Below are 20221 nucleotides of genomic sequence, written 5' to 3' on the forward strand. Positions count from 1 at the left end.
TAAACCTGTACAGTAGATCCCAAGTATGGTAGATCCTGGAGTCATAGGGTGCTCTGTGGACTGGTACCAATTTGTAAGCTGTGTTTCCAGTCTGCAGTGAGATAAATACAGCAATTGAGAGTGACTTTATACCTATTGAATCTAATAACTTTTAAAAATCAGGGTATATATTTTCTGTCTTTTTCTGATTTCATTTTTATAGTAACTTATTTTTTTTTCCCTATATTTTCTCAAAGTATCAGTCTGTGACAGTTTGATCTTTTACCACGTATAGTTTGAGAACACTGTGCTAGACAATGGACTATAATAATGAAATTTTGTCATTCTTAGAAATTTATATTCCTAGAAATTGTATATTTTAGCTGTTAGTTAAAAGTTAATGTGTCTTTTGACTTCCTGTAATTTTTACATCAACAGGGAACTCCATTTAAATAACAACCTGTTACGAGTTCTACCTTTTGAGCTGGGAAAACTGTTTCAGTTGCAGACTTTAGGCCTGAAAGGTAATGACTTCATGTTTGTGCTTTTTATGGTGTATTTGAATCTAGAGAAGCAGTGAGAGAGAGAATGATTTTGCCAGAGGATTTACAGGCTCACTTATTCCTAAACCTCATCTGTTTCTTAGATATATCCCAGTGGTTGTCTTTCTTGCCTGTCTAGCTGTGGGCTGTACTAGTTTTTGTGTTCTTGATTCTTTGGGAAAATTCTTTTGCGTATGGCCTAGCCTTGCTTCTGTAGCCTCTGTTTTTAATTAATTCTGTGTTCTGGCAGTACATTTCTGAGGCCATACTTCAGGTACTTTATCATGTAAACAACTTTTTTTCCATATATTCAAATCTTAAAAAATAGATTTGAGCATATTTTCTGAAACTTGATGTATGAGAATTTAATTTATTAGAGTGTGGGGACATTTATTGGTGCAGTAAGAACTATTAGGAAATATTGTTTTAAATCCAGCAAGATTTAAGTCACTTAACAACGTGTTAGTACTTGTAAATTTTTTATCACATTAAGTGAGTCTTTGACAGGTCAGCAGCCATAGCACTTAACCACTATGCTGCCAGCATTTCTCACAGTTTAGGAGGCTAAAAGTCCAAATTCTGGGCACCGACCCAAGGAGCAGGCTTGCTTTCTCTATCAGTTCTGGAAAAGATCCTTGTTTATTTTCAGCTTCTATTCCTCATTTCCTTGGGATGTATCTTTCCCTCCATTTGTGCTTACTTCTCTGTGCCTGTCTGCTTTTTATATCTCAAAGGTGATTGGTTTAAGACACAGGGCTGACATGGCCTCATTAACATAACAAGGAAAACCCTTTTCCCAAATGGGATTACAACCAACCAAACCATCAAGTCAGTTCCAATTCACAGCAACCCTGTAGGACAGAGTAGAACTGCCCCATAGCGTTTCCAAGGAGCCACTGGTAGATTCGAACTGCCAGCTTTTGCTTAGCACTTGAGCTCTTAACCACTGTGCCACCAGGGCTCCACAAGTATAGGGGTTAGGATTTACAACCTGTATTTTTAGAGGACATAATTCATTCTGTAACACCAGTCTTGGGTAGGTATGTCCAACTTATTCTATAATTGATTCCTAGGAAGCTAACAAGATCAGGTCATCATGACTTACACACTTATTTCTTAAAAATCCAGTTACAAAATGAAGTTTTATTTCTGTTAATCCATTTCATATCATAAAAATAACAATATTATTCACAAAAACCCAAACTAAATGAAAAAATACAAATATATTTTTACAAAAGTGTGTAAAACCATATTTAGCAAATATAATCTTTGAAAATGATTCTTTGTAAAGTTTTTTTCTGCATAGCCTGGACTGGCTGAGGCTTTTTAAAAAGGAGGACAGTGAAAAGTGACCCAAAGATGCCTATTACTATACTATTTCCCTATTGTAGGCCTAAGGTTTTTTTTTTTTCTCCCCATGTTTAAAGATCAGAAAAATACAAAGTGTAGCAAACTGTGTTCATATCCTGGCCACCAAAATTAACAAATATCATTTTGTCACTTTAGTGCCATTTTTTTAATGCAAAAGAAATAGAACATTACAGAATGTTGAGGGCCTCTTTGTTCCTCTTCTTGTCCTTTTCTCATTGCAGAGATATCTACTATTGTATGTCCTTCCAGTTCAAGGTTTTATAATTTTATAGTATATTTCTTATGAACCTTAATCCATATTTATTCCGTTAAGAACCCACAAACTTTATTAGAAGTTAGGGTCATCAATCACAAATTTTTATACTAATTTTAAGGTACATAAAAGCCTTTGAACATGAACACTTGGGAAGGGGTAGTCTTTATGGTACCTTTGTTTTCAATAGTTCCCAGATGGTGCAAACAGTTAACAGACTTGGCTGCTAACTCAAAAGATTGGAGGTTTAAGTCTACCCAAAGGCACCTCAGAAGAAAGGCCTGGCAATCTACTTCTGAAAAAATCAGTCATTGAAAGCCCTGTGGAGCACAGTCCTACTGGGACATACATGGGGTCGCCATGAGTTGGAATGAACTCTGCAGCTGGTTTTGGTTGTTTTCAGTGACCCTGGCACTTTCATTCAGAAAGATATAAGTTTTTATGTTTCTTCCTTGGAAGTATAGTTTCATAGACTTTTTTTTATCTCAGATATCTTGTACAGTGTTACACGTCTGTCTGTAATAGCCGTCTTCTTTTCACTGATATCAGCATCTTTGGACAAACCCTATGTTATTTTCTTGAGCTTTTGCAGCTTATACTTGAACTCTGATGTTGTGCCAGCTACTTCGCTATCTAAAGCAACTATGTCATCCTTGCTGTCTCTGGAAACTTGTATCATTGATTTCTCATGGTACCTATTAATTATTTGGAAAAGAGAACATACATTAAAGTCATTACTTAGTTCAAAATAATGTCTATTTGCTATAATACATCCACGCGTAGCCAAAATGTTTGTCTCATGAATGAGTTCATGTTATTTTCTTTTAAAGTTGATAGCATGGAGCTAGCTATCATGTTTTACTTTTTTTAAACATTTTCCCATGCCCTTCAGAATTGTGCTTAGAGTGAAAGAAAGGACTTTGACCTTAGATACTCATTCCTTTTTTTTACTTAGTGTTTATTTTGCAATACTTGTAGATTCAGATGTGATATAAAAAATAATGCAGAGTGATCCCTTGTACTCCTTACCCAGTTACCGTCAGTGATAACATCTTTCAAAATTATTATTACAATAATTGCCACCAGGATATTGACATTGATATGGTTAAGATATACAGAACATTTCCGACCTATAAAGGCTTATTATTTTTTTTTTTAAATCTTCTGTCCTGTGACCTTGCTGAACTTGCTTCTAGGGGTTCTAGGAAGGTTTTTTAGTTCATTTGTTTTAAGATTTCTTGGATTTCTATATAGAAAATCATGTTACCTGCAAATAGGGACAGTTTTATTTCTACCTTTCCAATGTATATGCATTTACTTTTCTTATTGCACTGACTAGGACTTCCACCACTATCTTGAATAAGAATGGTGAGCACAGACATCCTTACTTTGTTCCCCATCTTAGAAAATATTCAGTCTTTCACCATTTAGTGTTAGCAGTATATTTTTTGAAAACGCTCTTTATCAAATTCCCCCTTCTAGTTTTTGAAGAATTTTTTATTATGATTGGGTGCCAAATTTTGTGAATTTTTTTCCTACATTGATTGATACAATCATGTAATAATTCCTCTTTAACCTGTTAATGTAGTGAATTACATTAATTGATTTTTGAATATTGAACCATACTTGTATCTCTGAAATAAATCAAACTTGGTCACGGTGTATAATTCTTTTTGTAGATTGGTGCTAATTTTTTATTCTCTTAGTTATTTTAAAAATTTTTGCCTCTGTATTCATGAACAGTATTTGTAGTTTTCTTTTTTCTACTTTCTTTGTCTGGTTTTGGTGTCAGGGTAATACTGGCTTCATAAAATGAATTTGAAAGTGTTCCCTCGTCATCTGTTTTCTAGAAGAGATTATATAAAATTGGTGGTAAACAAAAACGAGAAAACCAAACTTGTTGCCATTGAGTTGATTCTGACTCAAGACAACCCTATGTGTTAAACAGTAGAACTACTCCATAGGGTTTTCTTGGCTGTGATCTTACAAAAGCATGTTGACAGGCCTTTCTTCTATGGAGTCACTTGGTGGGTTTGAACCACCAACCTTTAGGTCAGTTGTTGTTGTTAGGTGCCTCTGAATCGGTTCCGACTCATAGCGATCCCATGCACAGCAGAATAAAAGACTGCCCAGTCCCGTGCCATCTTCACAATTGTTGCTGTGTTTGAGTCCATTGTTGCAGCCACTGTGTCAAGCCATCTCACTGAGGGCCTTCTTCTTTTTCACTGACCCTCTACTTTACCAAGCATAATGTCCTTCTCCAGGAACTGGTCCCTCCTGATAACATATCCAGAGTAAGTAGTCTCACTGTCCTTGCTTCTAGGAGAGCATTCTGGCTGTACTTCTTCTAAGACAGATTGGATCATTCTTTGAGCAGCCCATGATTCTTTGTCAACACCATTATTTAAAGGCATCAATTCTTGTTTGGTCTTACTTATTTTTCAGCTTTCGCATGCATATGAGGTGATTAGAAAATACCATGGCTTGGGTCAGGCGCAACTTAGTCCTTAAGGTGACATCTTTGCTTTTTAACACCTGAAAGAGGTCTTTTAGGTTAGTAGTCAAGGGCACCATTTATGTTTTTAGAATTCTTTAGCGAGACCACTTGGGCATGGAGATTTTTTTTGAGGGGGAGGGAGGGTAATTTGTAAATTATGAATTCAGTGTCCTTAATAATTGTTGTTGTTAGGTGCCGTTGAGTTGGTTTTGACTCATAATGACCCCATGTACAACAGAATGAAACACTGCCTGGTCCTGCACCACCCTCATGATCCTTCTGTTACACTTGAGCTCATTGTTGCAGCCACTGTGTCAGTCCATCTTGTTGAGGGTCATCTTCTTTTTCACTGACACTCTACTTTACCAAGCGTATGTCCTTCTTCAGGGACTAATCCTTGCTGATGACATGTCCAAAGTATGTGAGATGAAGTCTTGCCATCCTTGCTTCCAAGAAGCATTCTGGCTGTACTTCTTGCAAGCAGATTTGTTTGTTCTTTTGACAGTCCATGGTATAGTCAATATTCTTCGTCAGCACCATTATTAAAAGGTATCAATTTTTTTTCTGTTTTCCTTATTCATTGTCCAGCTTTCATATGCATATGAGGCAATGGAAAATACCTTGGCTTGGGTAGGGCTCAGCTTAGTCCTTAAAGTGACATGTTTGCTTTTTAATACTTTAAAGAGGCCTTTTGCAGCAAATTTGCCCAACGCAATGTATCATTTGATTTCTTGACTGCTGCTTTCGTAGGTGTTGATTGTGGAGCCAAGTAGAATGAAATCCTTGACGAGTTCAGTCTTTTCTCTGTTTATCGTGATGTTGCTTATTGGTTTAGTTGTGAGGATTTTTGTCTTCTTCATGTTGAAGTGTGACCCATACCGAAGGCTATAGTCTTTGATCTTCATCAAGTAGGTGCTTCAAGTCCTCTGCATTTTCAGCAAACAAGGCTGTGTCGTCTGCATATCGCAGGTTGTTAATGAGTCTTCCTCCAGTTCTGATGCCACATTCTTCTTCATATAGCCTAGCCTCTCTGATTACTTGCTCAGTGTACAGATTGAATAAACATGATGAAAAGATACAACCCTAATGTACACCTTTCCTGGTTTTAAACCACTCAGTATCCCCTTGTTCTATTCCAGGGATTGCTACTTGGTCTGTGTGCAGGTTCTGCATGAGCACAATTAAGTGTTCTGGAATTCTCATTCTTCACAGTGTTATCCATAACTTGTTATGATCCACACAGTGGAATACCTTTGCGTAGTAAATAAAATGCAGGTAAGCATCTTACTGGTGTTTTCTGCTTTCACCCAGGATCCATCTGACATCAGCGATGATATCCCTCAGTCCACATCGTCTTCTGAATCCGGCTTGAATTTCTGGCAGTTCCCTGTCTTTGTACTGCTGGCCTTGGAGAAGGAACAAATTAACAAATGGGAAAAAATAATCTGCCGGCTCCCCCGCTATGCCAGGAACTCAGGGCAGAAATAGCTCCTTTGCCTAGGCACAGGCATAATGGCTCCACAGACATTGAATGCTTTTCACCCCTTCATAGACCTGTGTGGGCCTATTTCGACAGCGTAGGCCCTCATTAGCACAATACAACAGGGTATATATCTGAAATCTAACTTGAACTGTTTCGGCTACATAGTAGGGAGGCAGATTCGTGACGTTTGACACCACTCTGCCTCATATGGGTACGAAAGCTGGACAGTGAATAAGGAAAACAGAAGAATTGATACCTTTTAATAATGGTGTTGATGAAGAATATTGACTATACCAGGGACTGTCAAAAGAACAAAAGGGTCCCTACCTACCCACAATAGGGTTCTGAGGACTGGTGGCTCCACCTACAACACCTGGCAACCCACAACAGGGATCCAGGAATAAGTGGTGCCTCCCAGTCCTTACAGCCAACAGCATTGGGTGCTCATAGTTTGGCTGCAAAACCCACCCACCTACATGCTCTAGGGAACAGAGACTCGCTTTCCTCATAGACACTCGGGCAGTTGTTAGCCCCCTGCCTTGCTCAGTATGTGACCCCCTACTACACCTAGATACCTGTGCCTACACCAATCACCCCTACTTATCTAGGACTGTAGGTGAGAGCCTGCACCACACACTTGGTGACTGACTACCTGGACACCTGAGCTGAATCCATACAAGAAAGGTGAATGGACTCCTGGGCTCATATACCTAGTAACAGCCTAACCACCTGACAACAGGATATTAGAGCTTCAGAAGCTCCAATAATCAAACTAGCTCACTTGAGCAGCCTATTTGGGCATATCAAAACAAAAAACAAGAGGCTAAGACACAGTAAGCAGACATTAAATAAATAAATGTAATAACTTATTGATGACTAAGAGACAACAGTCAATATCAAATCACATAAAGAGGCAGACCATGATGGCTTCAGTAAGTTCCCAAAACAAAGAATCAAGAAATCTTCCGAATGAAGAGAACTTCCTGGAAATTACTGGAGGTAGAATACAAAAGATTAATATATGGAACTCTTCAAGAGGTTAGGAAGGATATCAGGCAGGCAGTGCAAAGACAAAGCATTAGAGGAACTTAAGCAGATTAGACAAGAGTACAATGGCAAATTTAATAGGCTGCAAGAACCCATGGACAGACCAAAAGAAAAAAAAAAAAACCAAACCCACTGCTGTCAAGTCGATTCTGACTCATAGCGAACCTACAGGAGAGAGTAGAACTGCCCCATAGAGTTTCCAAGGAGCGCCTGGTGGATTCAAACTGTTGACGTTTTGGTTAGCAGCCATAGCACTTAACCACTACGCCACTAGGGTTTCCATGGAGAGACAGTGAACAGAAATTCAGAAGATTAACAAAATTTCAGAATTTGAGAGTTCAACAGCAAGTCATAAGAGCAGAATAGAGGCAATGGAATTCAGAATTAGTGAAATTGAAGATAAAGCACTTGGCGCCAGCGTGTTTGAGGAAAAATCAGATGAAAGAATTTAAAAAATGAAGAAACCCTAAGAATTATGTGGCACTCTATCAAGAGGAATAACTACAAGTGATTGGAGTACCAGAACGGAGGGGGATAACAGAAAACACAGAGAGAATTGTTGATGATTCGTTGGTAGAAAACTTCCCTGATATCATGAAAGATGAGAAGATATCTATCCAAGATGCTCGTCAAACCCCACACAAGGTAGATCCCAAAAGAAAGTCACCAAGACATATTATAATCAAACTTGTCAAAACCAAAGTGAGAATTTTAAGAGCAGCTAGCGATAAACGAAAGGTCTGCAAAGGAGAGTCAGTAAGACTAAGCTCTGACTATTCATCAGAAACCACGCAGGCAAGAAGGCAATGGGATGACATAAATAAAGTGTTGAAGGAAAAAAGTTGGCAGCCAAGAATTATATATCCAGCAAAACTGTCTCTCAAATATGATGGCAAAATTAGGACATTTCCAGACAAATAGATGTTTAGGGAATTTGTAAAAACCAAACCAAAATTACAAGAAATACTAAAGGGGGTCTTCTGGTTAGAGAGTCATTAACACTAGATAACAGCACAAAACTAGAACACAGGACAGACCAACCAAATATCAACCCAGATAAGAAAATCACAAAAATAAATAAAAGCTAAAACACCCAAAATAGGGAAACAGAGACATCATTATGTAAAAGATGACAACATTAAAACAAAAAAGAGGGACTAAAAAATCATAGCTCTTTCATAGGAGAGGAAGTTAAGGCAATATGAAGAAATAGAAGATTAGTTTAAGCTTAGAAAAATAGGGGTAAATATTAAGGTAACCACAAAGGAAGCTAACAACCCTACACATCAAAATAAAAAACAAGAAAAACATGAAGACTCAGCAAATACAAAATCAACAACAATGAAAAAGAGGAAAAGTACATAATGAAAAACAACTCAGCACAGAAAATTAAGTAGACACACTCTCAACAACACACACAAAAAAAGATATCAAAATGAAAGGTTTAAACTCACACTTGTCCATAATTACACTGAATGTAAATGGACTAAATGCACCAAAAAAGACAGCGGCAGAATGGATTAAAAAAAACACAATCCATCTATATGCTGCCTACAAGAGACACACCTTAGACTTAGAGACACAAGAAAACTAAAACACAAAGAATGGAAAAAAATATATCAAGCAAACAAGAAAAGAGCAAGAGTGGCAATATTAATCTCTGACAAAATAGACTTTAAAACAAAATCCACCACAAAGGATAAGAATATAATGATTAAAGGGTCAGTATACCAGGAGGACATAACAATAATAAATATTTATGCACCCAAAGACAGGGCTCCAAAATACATAAAACAAACTCTAACAGCATTGAAGAGAGAGATAGATAGCTCCACAATAATAGTAGGAGTCTTCAACACACCACTTTAGGTGAGGCGAAAGGCAGAACATCCAGAAGAAGCTCAATAAAGACATGGAAAATCCAAATGCAACAGGCAAACAACTTGACCTCATAGACATATACAGAACACTCCACCCAACAGCAGCCAAGTATACTTTCTTTTCCAATGCAAATGGAACACATACTTTCTTTTCCAATGCAAATGGAGCGTTCTTCAGAATAGACCACATATTTAGGCCATAAAGCAAGCCTTAACAGAATCCAAATTTCTTGGCATAGACGAGTGAGCGCTTAAGCACTGCATCTGTTTATCGAAACATCTCAATTGATGTTCTGTCCATTCCTGGAGCCTTGCTTTTCACCAGTGTCTTCAGTGCAGCTGGGACTTCTTCCTTTAGTAGCATTGGTCCTTGATCATATGCTACTCCCTGAAATTATTGAGTGCCAACCAGTTCTTTTTGGTACAGTGACTCTGTGTATCCATTCCAACTTCTTTTGGTACTTCCTGGGTCATTCAGTATTTTGCCCATAGATTCCTAGGCTTAAATTTTTTCTTCAATTCTTTCAGCTTGAGAAATGGCGAGCATTTTTGGTTTTCTAATGCCAGGTCTTTGCCCATGTCATTGTAATACTTTACTTGGTCTTCTTGAGCTGCCCTTTGAAATCTTCTGTTCAGCTCTTTTACTTCATCATTTCTTCTGTTTGCTTTAGCTACTCGATGTTTAAGAGCAACTTTCAGAGTCTCTTCTGACATCCATTTTGGTCTTGCCTTTCTTGTGATCTTGTTTTCTTCTTGTATGATATCTTTGATGTCAGTCCACAAGTCATGTGGTCTTTGATCATTGGTGGTCACTGTGTCAAATGTATTCTTTAGATGGGGTCTAAATTCAGGTGGGACATACTCAAGGTCGTATTTTGGCTCCTGTGGACTTGTTCTAATTTTCTTCAGCTTCAGCTTGAACTGCATATGAGCAATTGGTGATTAGTCCCTGGTCTTGTTCTAAGTGATGATATCGAACTTTTCCATCGTCCTTTGCCACACATGTAGTCAATTTGATTGCTGTGTACTCCATCTGGCAAGGTCCAAAAGTAGAGTCCCTGTTTATGTTGTTGAAAAAAGGTATTTGCAATGAAGAAGTCATTGGTCTTGCAAAATTCTGTCATGTGATCTCCAGCATCATTTCTGTCATCAAGGCCATATTTTCCAACTACTGATTCTTCTTTGTTTCCAGCTTTTGCATTCCAAAAGGCAGTAATTATCAATGCATCCTGATTGCATGTTCGATCAGCTTCATACTGCAGAAGCTGGCAAAAATCTTTGATTTCTTTTATCTTTGGCCTTAATGGTTGGTGTGTAAATTTGAATAGTCATATTAACTGGTCTTCTTTATAGGCATATGGATATTATCCTATCACTAACAGCATTGTAATTGAGGATAGATCTTGCAGTGTTCTTTTTGATGATGAATACACCTTTCCCCTTCAATCTGTCATTCCCAGCATAGTAGACCATATGATTGTCCTATTGAAAATGGTCAATATCTAGTCCATTTCAGCCCACTAATGTGTAGGGTACTGATGTTTATGTGTTCCATTTCATTTTTTACAATTTCCAATTTTCCTTGATTCATACTTTGTGCATTCCTTAATGTATCTTTGCAGCCTTTTTTTTTTTTTCTTTCTCATTTTGAGCTGTGCCACATCGGCAAATGAAGATCCTGAAAGTTTGACTCTGTGCAAGTCATGAAGGTCAACTCAACTTTGTGGAGGCACCTCTTTCCCAGTTGCCTTTCGAGTGCCTTCCAACCTGAGAGACTCATCTTCTGGCACTATATCAGACAGTGTTTTGCTGCTATTTATAAGTTTCACTGGCTAATTTTTTTTCAAAGTAGACTGCCAGATTCTTCTTCCTACTCTGTCTTAGTCTGGAAGCTCAGCTGAAAACTGTCTACCGTGGGTGATCTTGCTGGTATATGAATACTGGTGGCGTAACTTCTAGTATCACTGCAGCATTCTAGCCCCCACAGTATGACAGACAGGCACGTGGGGGTTAATAGTTTAGGGGTATTCATATTATCTTTTTCATATTGGATGAGTTATAGTTTATTTTTCAAGGATGTGGTTGATTTCATCTGTTTTGTTAAGTTTGTGTAGAGTTGTTCATAGTATTCCTTTATCCATTTGATGCCTGTAGGGTCTGTAGTGATACCGCATTTCATTCCTGATATTTCTATCTTTTCTATTTGTTGCTTTGGCAGTCGTGGTAGAGGTTTGTCAATTTTATTGATGTTTTCAAAGAACCAGCTCTTTGTTGATTTACTTTATTGTTTTTCTGTTGTCAGTTTCATTGATTTCTCCTTTTACTTTTAGTATTTCCTTCTGCTTGCTTTTATTTTGTTTTTTCTAGGTTCTTGAATTGAGACCACAGATGACTGAAGTGAAACTTTCCTCTTTACTAATTTGTGCATTTAGTGCTATAAATTTGCCTCTCAGCCCTGCTTTTAGCTGTGTCCTATAAATTTTGATATTTGTGTTTTCATTTTCATTCAGTTCAGTGCATTTTTATATTTCCCTTGAGACTTTCTTTTTGACCAGTGGATTATTTAAACGTATATTGTTTAATTTCCAAGTATTTGGAGATTTTCCTGTTTTCTTTCTGTTACTGATTGTTAGTTTTATTCCATTATGATTGGAGAACACACACTATATAACTTCAGGCCTTTTGTATTGGTTGAAGTTTGTTTTACGGCCAGGATATAACCTATTTTGGTATGTGTTTCTTGGGCACTAGAGAAGAATGTATAGTCTACTGTTACTGGGTGGAGTGTACTATAAATGTTTATTGTGTTCTGTATATCAGTGTAACATCTATTGAACTGATGATGTTGTTGAGTTCTTCTATTTGCTTGCTTGTTTTCTGTGTAGGTTTATCAGTTGTTGAGAGAGAGGTGTTGAAATTTCCAACTATAATTGTAGATTTATGTATTTTGCTTTCAGTTCTATTAGTTTTTTCATTTTTCCAAATATTTTACCCTTCTTGTTTACTGGATGCACATTTAGGATTACTGTGTCTTGGAGGATTATGCTTTATCATTACATAATGTTGCTCCCTGTCTCTAATAATTTTATATCTTCTGGAGTTCACTTTATCTGATATTAATGCAGCTACTCCTGCTTTCCTTTCATTACTGTTTGCTCCTGGTTTCCTTCAATGAATGTTCGCATAGTGTATCTTTTTTCCGTCCTTTTATTTTGAACCTGTTTGTATTGTTATGCTTGAAGTGAGTTTTTGTGGGCAGCAGGTTGGGTAATGTGTTTTAATCCACTCTACCAATCTCTTTTAATTGGTATATTTGGACCACTTACATTAATTTTTTTTTTGTTCGTTTTCTTTTTGTTCTTCCTATTTTTGTTTCTGTTTTCTTTTGTAGAGCTACTTGAACATTTTTTAGAGTTTCATTTTGATTTGTCAGTAGTATTTTTGAGTGTGTCTCTTTATGTGGTTTTTTTAGTGATTGTTTTAGGTATTACATTATACATACACACAAACACATATATGTATATATTACTGATCACAGTTTACCGGTGTCATCATTTTGCCAGTTTGAGTAAAGTGTAAAAACCTGAACTTTCTTTATGTTCTTTTATCCTCTCTCATTTATAATTGTCTTAAATGTATTCTCTGCATATATTTAGAACTACATCTGTTATAAATTTTCATTTATTTCTTTATAAATTATTTTTAGTCCATAATCATGATTTCTCATTGCGGTAAAGTCAATTCCGACTCATAACGACCCTATAGGACAGAGTAGAACTGCCCCATAGGTTTTCCAAAGAGCACCTGGTGGATTCAAACTCCTGATCTTTTGGTTAGCAGCTGTAGTTCTTATCCACTATGCCACTAGGGTTTCCCAAAAGGTCTGCTGTTCGAATTGTGCTCCTTGAAAAGCCTGTGGGGCAGTCCTCATCTGTCCTGTAGGGTCGCTAAGAGTTGGAATCGACTCGATGGCAACGGGTTTTATGAGAATCATGATTTAGAAAATTCAAGAGAAGGCAAGCCTTCTTTGGCCAAAAAAAGGTTTTTTTTGGAGGGGCAAAAAAAAATTGCCTGTATTTTCTGTTTATTGTATTTTATTTTTTGAATATTCCAGCTTTCCTTATCATTTTCTATTTAGACATCTTCCATTAGTGGTTCTTGTGACATAGGTTTGCTGGCAACAAATTCTTGATTTTCCTTCCCTGAGGATATCTTTATATCCTTTTCCCTCTGAAGGATATTTTCACTGGGTATAGGATTCTGGGTTGACAGTTCTTTTCTTTCAGCCTTGAAAAATATTGTGCCACTTCCTTCTGGCCTCCATGATTTGTGATGAAAAATCCTTTGTCATTCGAATTGTCCCCCCCGCCCCCGCCCCCAATAGTGTTGTTTTTCCCTTTAAAGTGTTTTTTTTTCCCTGTCTTTAGTTTTCAGAAGTTTAGTTTTGATGTGGAATCCTGTTTGGGGTTTGTTCAGGTTTTTGAATCTGTAGGTTGGAGTACTTTTTCATCCCTGTTCTCTTTGTCCTTTCCTTCCAGGGTTCCAGTGACACAAATGACAGATCCCTGAGATAGTTCTGTTTTTTCCCCCCATCTTTTTTCTGTTGTTTGTGTTTGGTGATTTCTAATTTGCTTTTTAGTTCACTTGTTCTTCCCCCTCTCCCTACATTCTGCGTTGAGCCTATCTACTGAACCTTTGATTTCATTTGTTGTCTTTTTCATTTCTAAAATTTCCATTTGTTTCTTTATATCTTCTGTTTACATGTTGAGAATTTTTTTCTTTGCTGCGTCTTTGTATTTTTTGTTTTTCATTTATTTCAATTGTGTTTGTAATTTCTTATTGAAGCATTTTTATCATGGTAGTTTTATCTTTGTCAGGTAATTCTCACATTTCTTTTATCTTGGTATTAGAATCTCTTATCTTTTTTCATTCAGTTTTAAATGTTCCTGGTTCTCCCAATTGAAATTGGGATATAGTCATATTATGCTGTGAGACTGGATCTTATTTAAACCTTCTGTATTTAGCTGACATTTTCTGACACTACTATGTTGGGGGAAGTCTGGGTTCCCCTCAGCCTCTGTTGACTCCTGAGACACAGACTTCTCATTTCAGGGCTGATATGGAAGTCTAGGCTCCTCACTTTGCCTTTGCTGGTATGGGTAGGGATGGGGCCACACCTTCTTTAGTGTTTCCTGGAGTAGAGCAATTATTGCTTAAAGGTTTTATCCTGATAGGCTGCCCTTTCCTGGCCATTTAGCTTTTGTTGGGACATTTTTTTTTTTGTCTGCATCCATCTGGTGTTCCATGTTGCTTCAGCTCCATGTGTGTGCAAAAAGTAAACCCAGAGAACTCATCACCATGTTGTCCTTGGATCCTGAGGCCTCTAGCCAGTCAGCTTTCTCCACATTCCAGTCTTCTTATGTTTATTTTATACTAATGTTCAGTGTTTTTAGTTGTACGTAGCAGGAAGGGTAGAGAAAAGTGTATCATCTTTAACCAGGTATCTCTCATTCACTTTTGTTTCTTTCTTCTGAAGCCACAATATCATGCTTTAATTCTAGAACTTTTTTGTTGTTGTTAATTTTGCCTTGTATGTATTTATTTTTCTAGGCAATGATGAGCAGATTTAATTTAAAAGAACTCCAAAAAGCAAGCAGACTTTGGGGGAAATATACCATTTGGCTTTGATTGCATTTATTAGAGAGTTATAAATAGATGACTATTGAGATGGTTTTTGATTTATAAAGAAGGGTTTTAGAGGAAGGATTACATAGTTACATAGTGTAAGTAGTCAGTTGTCACCTGTAAGTATTTTTTGTTAGTTGCTGTTGAGTTGATTCTGACTCATGGAGACCTCATGTGTGCAGAGTAGAACTGTTCTGTAGGGTTTTCAAAGCTGTGACCTTTCAGAAGCGGACTACTAGGCTTGTCTTTAGAGGCACCTCCAGGTGGGTTCAAATCAACATTTTTTGACTAGAAAGTAATAAGGCAGCACCAGTTTAGGTCACATTAGAATGTGCTACATAACTGGTACTGATGGATTTTAATTGACTTCATTTTCTCAAGCCATCCCTAACACGGGGTCCAGGTAATTTCAAGTTTTCACTGCACATGTATCACAAGATTGTGACTAAATGAAAATATGAAAGAGCTTTGATAGCAATAAAAAACTGTGTACATGTAAGGAAATGGTACTATTGTAATTTGTCTTCCTGTAAAAGAATACTTTGCATTTTTTGAGCACTGTTGTACTTATTATAATTCCTAGAATCCTAGAATTCTAAAATTTAAAGAGATCTTAAAGGTCAACTAACTTGGATTTTCTTCCCATCCATGTCATCCACCTTCTTCTGATGATACTCCACAACCTCATGGGGTGATAGAATATCGTTAAATATTATTTCATTTTAAATAGTTATAATGTTTACCAGGAGTTCTTGGGTGGTGCATATGTGTAACAAGATTGTCCGCTAACTGAAAGACTGGTGCTTTGAGTCCACCCAGAGGCACTTTAAGGAAAGGCATGGCTATCTACTTCTGAAAAATCAGCCGTTGAAAACCCAGTGGAGCACAGTTCTACTCTGACATCCATGGGATCACCGTAAGTCAGAATTGACTCAGAAGCAACCGGTTTACTGGTTACTGTTTACCAACCTCTTCTATTCTGAGTTTGCCTTTCCTGTTCTCATTCTGCCATTTGAGTCAAGTTCTTCTCTGGGCTGTGATCATTCTTATATCCCATATCCTTTCATTTTTCTTCATTTGACATGATTAAGAGCTTTGAACATTTTAGTTTCTTTCTTCAATCTATAGAATTTATCTAATCTCTCTTAAAGTAGGGCTGTGGCATCCAAAGCATGACACACCACTTGTGTAGTATGGATAGGAACTTTGGTCTTCTGATCAAGGTACTGTTAGTCCTCATATATACCTATACTAAGCAAGGGTCATGGTGGGTACATCCTGCTTTCATTACTAACTGTGCTAAGGATCAGCATGAATCCAATTCTCAAAGGGTGAAAAGAAATGCAGCCCTCAGCTTCCCACTTCTCCATCCTCATCGCCAGCCCCTCATGTGGCTCACCTGCTCCCCAACCCTAGCCACCTAGAGCTGGGTCAGAGCTCACAAGTTAGATGGGCACTGTTTTTCAGACCAGCTGCCCATGCGGCATTTCTCAGACCTTAGCCACCCAAACTAGGTCAGAGTTCATCTCTTAGAAAGACACTGTCTTTCAGACTGCCATACAGGGAGATGCCAGCCTCTGCTGACTCTCACTGCCCTTGTGAGCTTGTTAATTTGCTAGAATAACTCACAGTATTCACAGAGTATACCATACTTATGGTTACAGATTTATTACAGTCAAAAAGGGTGCAAATGGAGAGTCATATAGGTTGAGGTCCAGGAGTCACAGCGAAGAGCTTCCATGTCCCAAAGAGGGTCGCACCACCCTCTTCTGTGCTTGGTCACCATTCAGGAGGCTCCATCTGAGCCTTAGGCCTCAGGGTTCTTATCAGCCTTACCATATGGCCGTGTCTCATGAGGTTTGGTCAGCATCAGGTCCTCATGTGGTCCCTTTTGGTCTGGTCAGCCCCCATTGATTAGCCTCAGAGGTGGTCCAGCTAGAACAAACTGAAAACAAAGACAAGATTGCTTTTTTGCAAGGTGATTCCATACCTTGCAACACCTAAGAAATCCTGAAAGGATTTGAGACTTAGAGATTTATGTAAATCATTGCATTTGGCACTTAAAACACAGTTATTGAATTTACAGATGGCTCAAGGCCCTGGGATTTTTCTCCCTCCCATAGTAAGTTAACTCTTAAGCCAAGTCTACCACATCTTGTTACTTTATTCAGTAGGTTCTTTAAATATCCAAGTGCAAGATGGCATTTGTAGTTAGAGTGTTTTCTCATGAACTTCGGCACATTCTTGAATTTTGATGGTCTGGTTCATTATACCAGCTGTCATCTTTCCCTTCTCTAAGCCCTCTTCCTGCCCCCTCAGTCCATTTTCACTCGCTGTTGATCGTTATGCCATCTATGTTATTGATAGGGTTGACCAGGCAGGATCAAATACAGAGCACTAGTAGATGTTCTAGGTAGATAACAATCATTAATAATTACCTTTTGCGAATATATCCATGGAATAAGCTTTGAATCGTTTTTATTCTTCACATCAAAAACTGAAAAAAATATTCTCTGTAGTTTGGTAGGTTGGTAATAATGTGTAATAACTATATACATTGTTACAACTGATCTGATAATTTTGGTACTTATTAAATTTAGAAATATTTTAATACTTCTTTCCATTTCGTTTTAACCTATTTTTAAACTATTTCCAGGAAATCCACTTACCCTGGATATATTGAACCTCTATCAGGAACCAGATGGCACAAGAAGGCTACTGAACTATTTGCTTGATAATTTGGCAGGTACTGCAAAAAGAAGTAAGTGGTCGTTTGTTTAAATTATTTTATTACGAAGACATATAAGGATATTGCTTAATTTTGTATTGTATATTCAACTAGTTTCAACAGAACAGCCACCTCCAAGATCTTGGATTATGTTACAAGAACCAGACAGAACAAGGCCAACTGGTTGGTAGCCTTATTTTTTTCCTTGGTCTCTATAAACATGATACTATTGTTGACATGATGTAGATTATAGGCATCATTAAGGTAGAATACTTAAGGTTGATTGGGTTTGGAAGGTAATAATAAATGACTTGATTCTTGCTTATGTGGTATAAAGTATGCTATACAGCTGTGCTTCTCAACTGGGGGCAGTTTTATCCCCCAGGGGACTTTTGGCAATGTCCGGAGACATTTTTGGTTGTCACAACTAGGGGGTGAGGGGGGGAGAGGGCAGGCTGCTGGCATCTGATGTGTAGAGGCCAGAGATGCTGCTAAACATTCTGTAGTGCATGGAACAGTCCCTCACAACAAAGAATTATCCTGCTCAAAATGTCAGTAGTGCCACTGCTATAAAGTATTGATTAAATTCAGTTGTATATAAATACGCCAAACTCATTCTTTCTTGGAAGTTTCCAAACCCTAACACAAATCCATGTTCCAAGTGTATTTGACACTACAAAATGATAAGACAGCCAAAACCCTCACTTGAGAGAGAAATTGAACTAATGACCTCTCATTTCTTCTTAACCTAAATTCTGTCAAAATATTTGGGGAGCTTCCATGGTGTGTATAATAGGATTTGATCTGTGATAGCCATTTCTTTTGCATGTATTACAGTAGTTGGTTTTAAACTTCCCAAAAAGTGGCTATTGAAAGTCCTGTGGAGCATAGTTCTCCTTTGATACACATGGGGTCACCATAAGTCAGTCAGCTCAACGGCAACTGGTTGGTTCTATAGAAGACAATTAGACATGCTAGTAAGCAGACCGCTTTTCAAGTTTCCACATTCTACGTTAATGTTGGTGGAGTGGTGGGAGGAGGGTAGAAATGAGAAGCCTTGGTCTTAGATGTGGAAGGGCTCAAGATCTTAGTCTTACAGCTTCCAAACCTCCTGTATGTACCTCTGTAGCAGGTAACACATCATATGGTAATTTGTTCACATATCTATCCTCCTTTTGCTATCCATCTTTATTTATGTCCCCCATGTCTGGTATATAGTGGCTTACTAGTGAATATGTAGCTTGTCAGTGAATATGCACTGAATGAATAAGTCAAACTTAAGCATTTAAATGAAACTATTACTGAAAAAATTTTTTTTTTCCTGCCACATGTGTGAATAAGTAAAGTTATCTTTCCTACAGCCTTGTTTTCTGTCATGTGCTATAATGTTCTTTGTGATAAATATGCAACCCGGCAGTTATACGGCTACTGTCCATCATGGGCACTAAATTGGGACTACAGGAAAAAGGCCATTATTCAAGAAATCGTGAGCTGCAATGCTGATATCATAAGTCTTCAGGTAAGTTATGCAGACGAGTTTCTGTTTAAATTGCACAAATCCCCCATCATTAATAAAAGCAAGCAGAAACTTGGAGTACATTACACGGACAGATTTAAAGTCCCAGCTTTAGCAGTTCTTAAAACAATAGCTTTTTCAGTTTTCAGTGAACCCTGGGAGCATTGTCTACCTGTTTGTTTCTCGGCACTGTGCTTCCAAATTAAGCAAATGGGCTAAGTTGAGTTTTGAGCATTTGTTGTGGCAACTAAATATTCACCTTATGTCCCTCAACACCATTTTTTTAATTGGGTGGTAGTGTTATTGAAATTGTTACTACATTGCCAAGATAGAATTTTGCTTTATCACTAGTGTTACTAATTTACATGACTTCAGCCAAGTTACTTTCTCCCTGTGTGCCTGAAATCGTGATCTGTGAAGTGCGTCTTTCCACTCCTTTACTCCAAAGAACTAGCAATTAGTAACTATAATATGGCAAGTAGGTGTTCTGATTAGTTTCAGATAAATTACATTGGAAAGATGCTACGTTATTTATTCAGCAAATCTGTCCTTTGAAATTATTTTAAGCTCTCAAACTGTGTATAATGTTAATGCGTAGAACTAATTTTTGTCTTATGAAATAACCTTGCCATTTACAATTTTTAGGAGGTTGAAACGGAACAGTATTACAGTTTTTTTCTGGTAGAACTGAAAGAACGTGGCTATAGTGGATTCTTTAGTCCTAAGTCTAGAGCTCGAACAATGTCAGAACAAGAAAGAAAACATGTTGATGGCTGTGCAATATTCTTCAAGACAGAAAAGTAAGCCATTTTATTTTTAAAAAAGAAATTTTTTTTCAATATTTGCAAGGCTGGGACTAAGATTGTGGAAATTAGTTGGCAAGTAAGAGAATGAGACACCAAATTATTTCTCAAGAAAAAAACTCTATCGACTTGGGTTTTTTGTTTCTTTTTTAGTCAGAAATAATTTTGTTTTGGAGACATGTTTAAAGTACTGTTGTTTCTTCAGGTGTTTACTAGGGTTTAACTCCAATTGTTAATTGAAGCACCATGTAGCTAACATTCCCTCTAGGGTGGTAGAGGGACTCTTAAACACATAGTTTGGAAAAGAATTGTTTTTAAGAATTGCAAGTTGGAGTATTTCAACATGAAACCTAAACAGAAGATGACTACATTATCTTAGTAGTAAAGGTGTTGGAGATGCTGTTTGTATCAGTGACAGACTGAGAACAACTTAAAAG

General features: G+C 37.4%; 1 protein-coding gene across 5 annotated transcripts in view; it reads left to right on the forward strand.

Moving 5' to 3' along the window:
* CNOT6 (CCR4-NOT transcription complex subunit 6) overlaps nucleotides 1-20221 on the forward strand; it is a 97226-nt gene that overhangs the window by 65609 nt on the left and 11396 nt on the right. For all 5 annotated transcript variants that reach the window (XR_010321038.1, XM_064279289.1, XM_064279288.1 and 2 more), the window contains 5 exons: nucleotides 418-503; nucleotides 17394-17498; nucleotides 17580-17648; nucleotides 18827-18984; nucleotides 19627-19781. Coding sequence is in view for 4 of the 5 variants with exons in the window: in XM_064279289.1 (XP_064135359.1) it covers nucleotides 418-503; nucleotides 17394-17498; nucleotides 17580-17648; nucleotides 18827-18984; nucleotides 19627-19781 (573 nt within the window). In the remaining variant the exon portion in view is untranslated. The remainder of the gene's footprint in view (nucleotides 1-417; nucleotides 504-17393; nucleotides 17499-17579; nucleotides 17649-18826; nucleotides 18985-19626; nucleotides 19782-20221) is intronic.

This window comes from Loxodonta africana, chromosome 2 (genome assembly GCF_030014295.1).
Source record: "Loxodonta africana isolate mLoxAfr1 chromosome 2, mLoxAfr1.hap2, whole genome shotgun sequence".
Taxonomy (NCBI): Eukaryota; Metazoa; Chordata; class Mammalia; order Proboscidea; family Elephantidae; genus Loxodonta; species Loxodonta africana.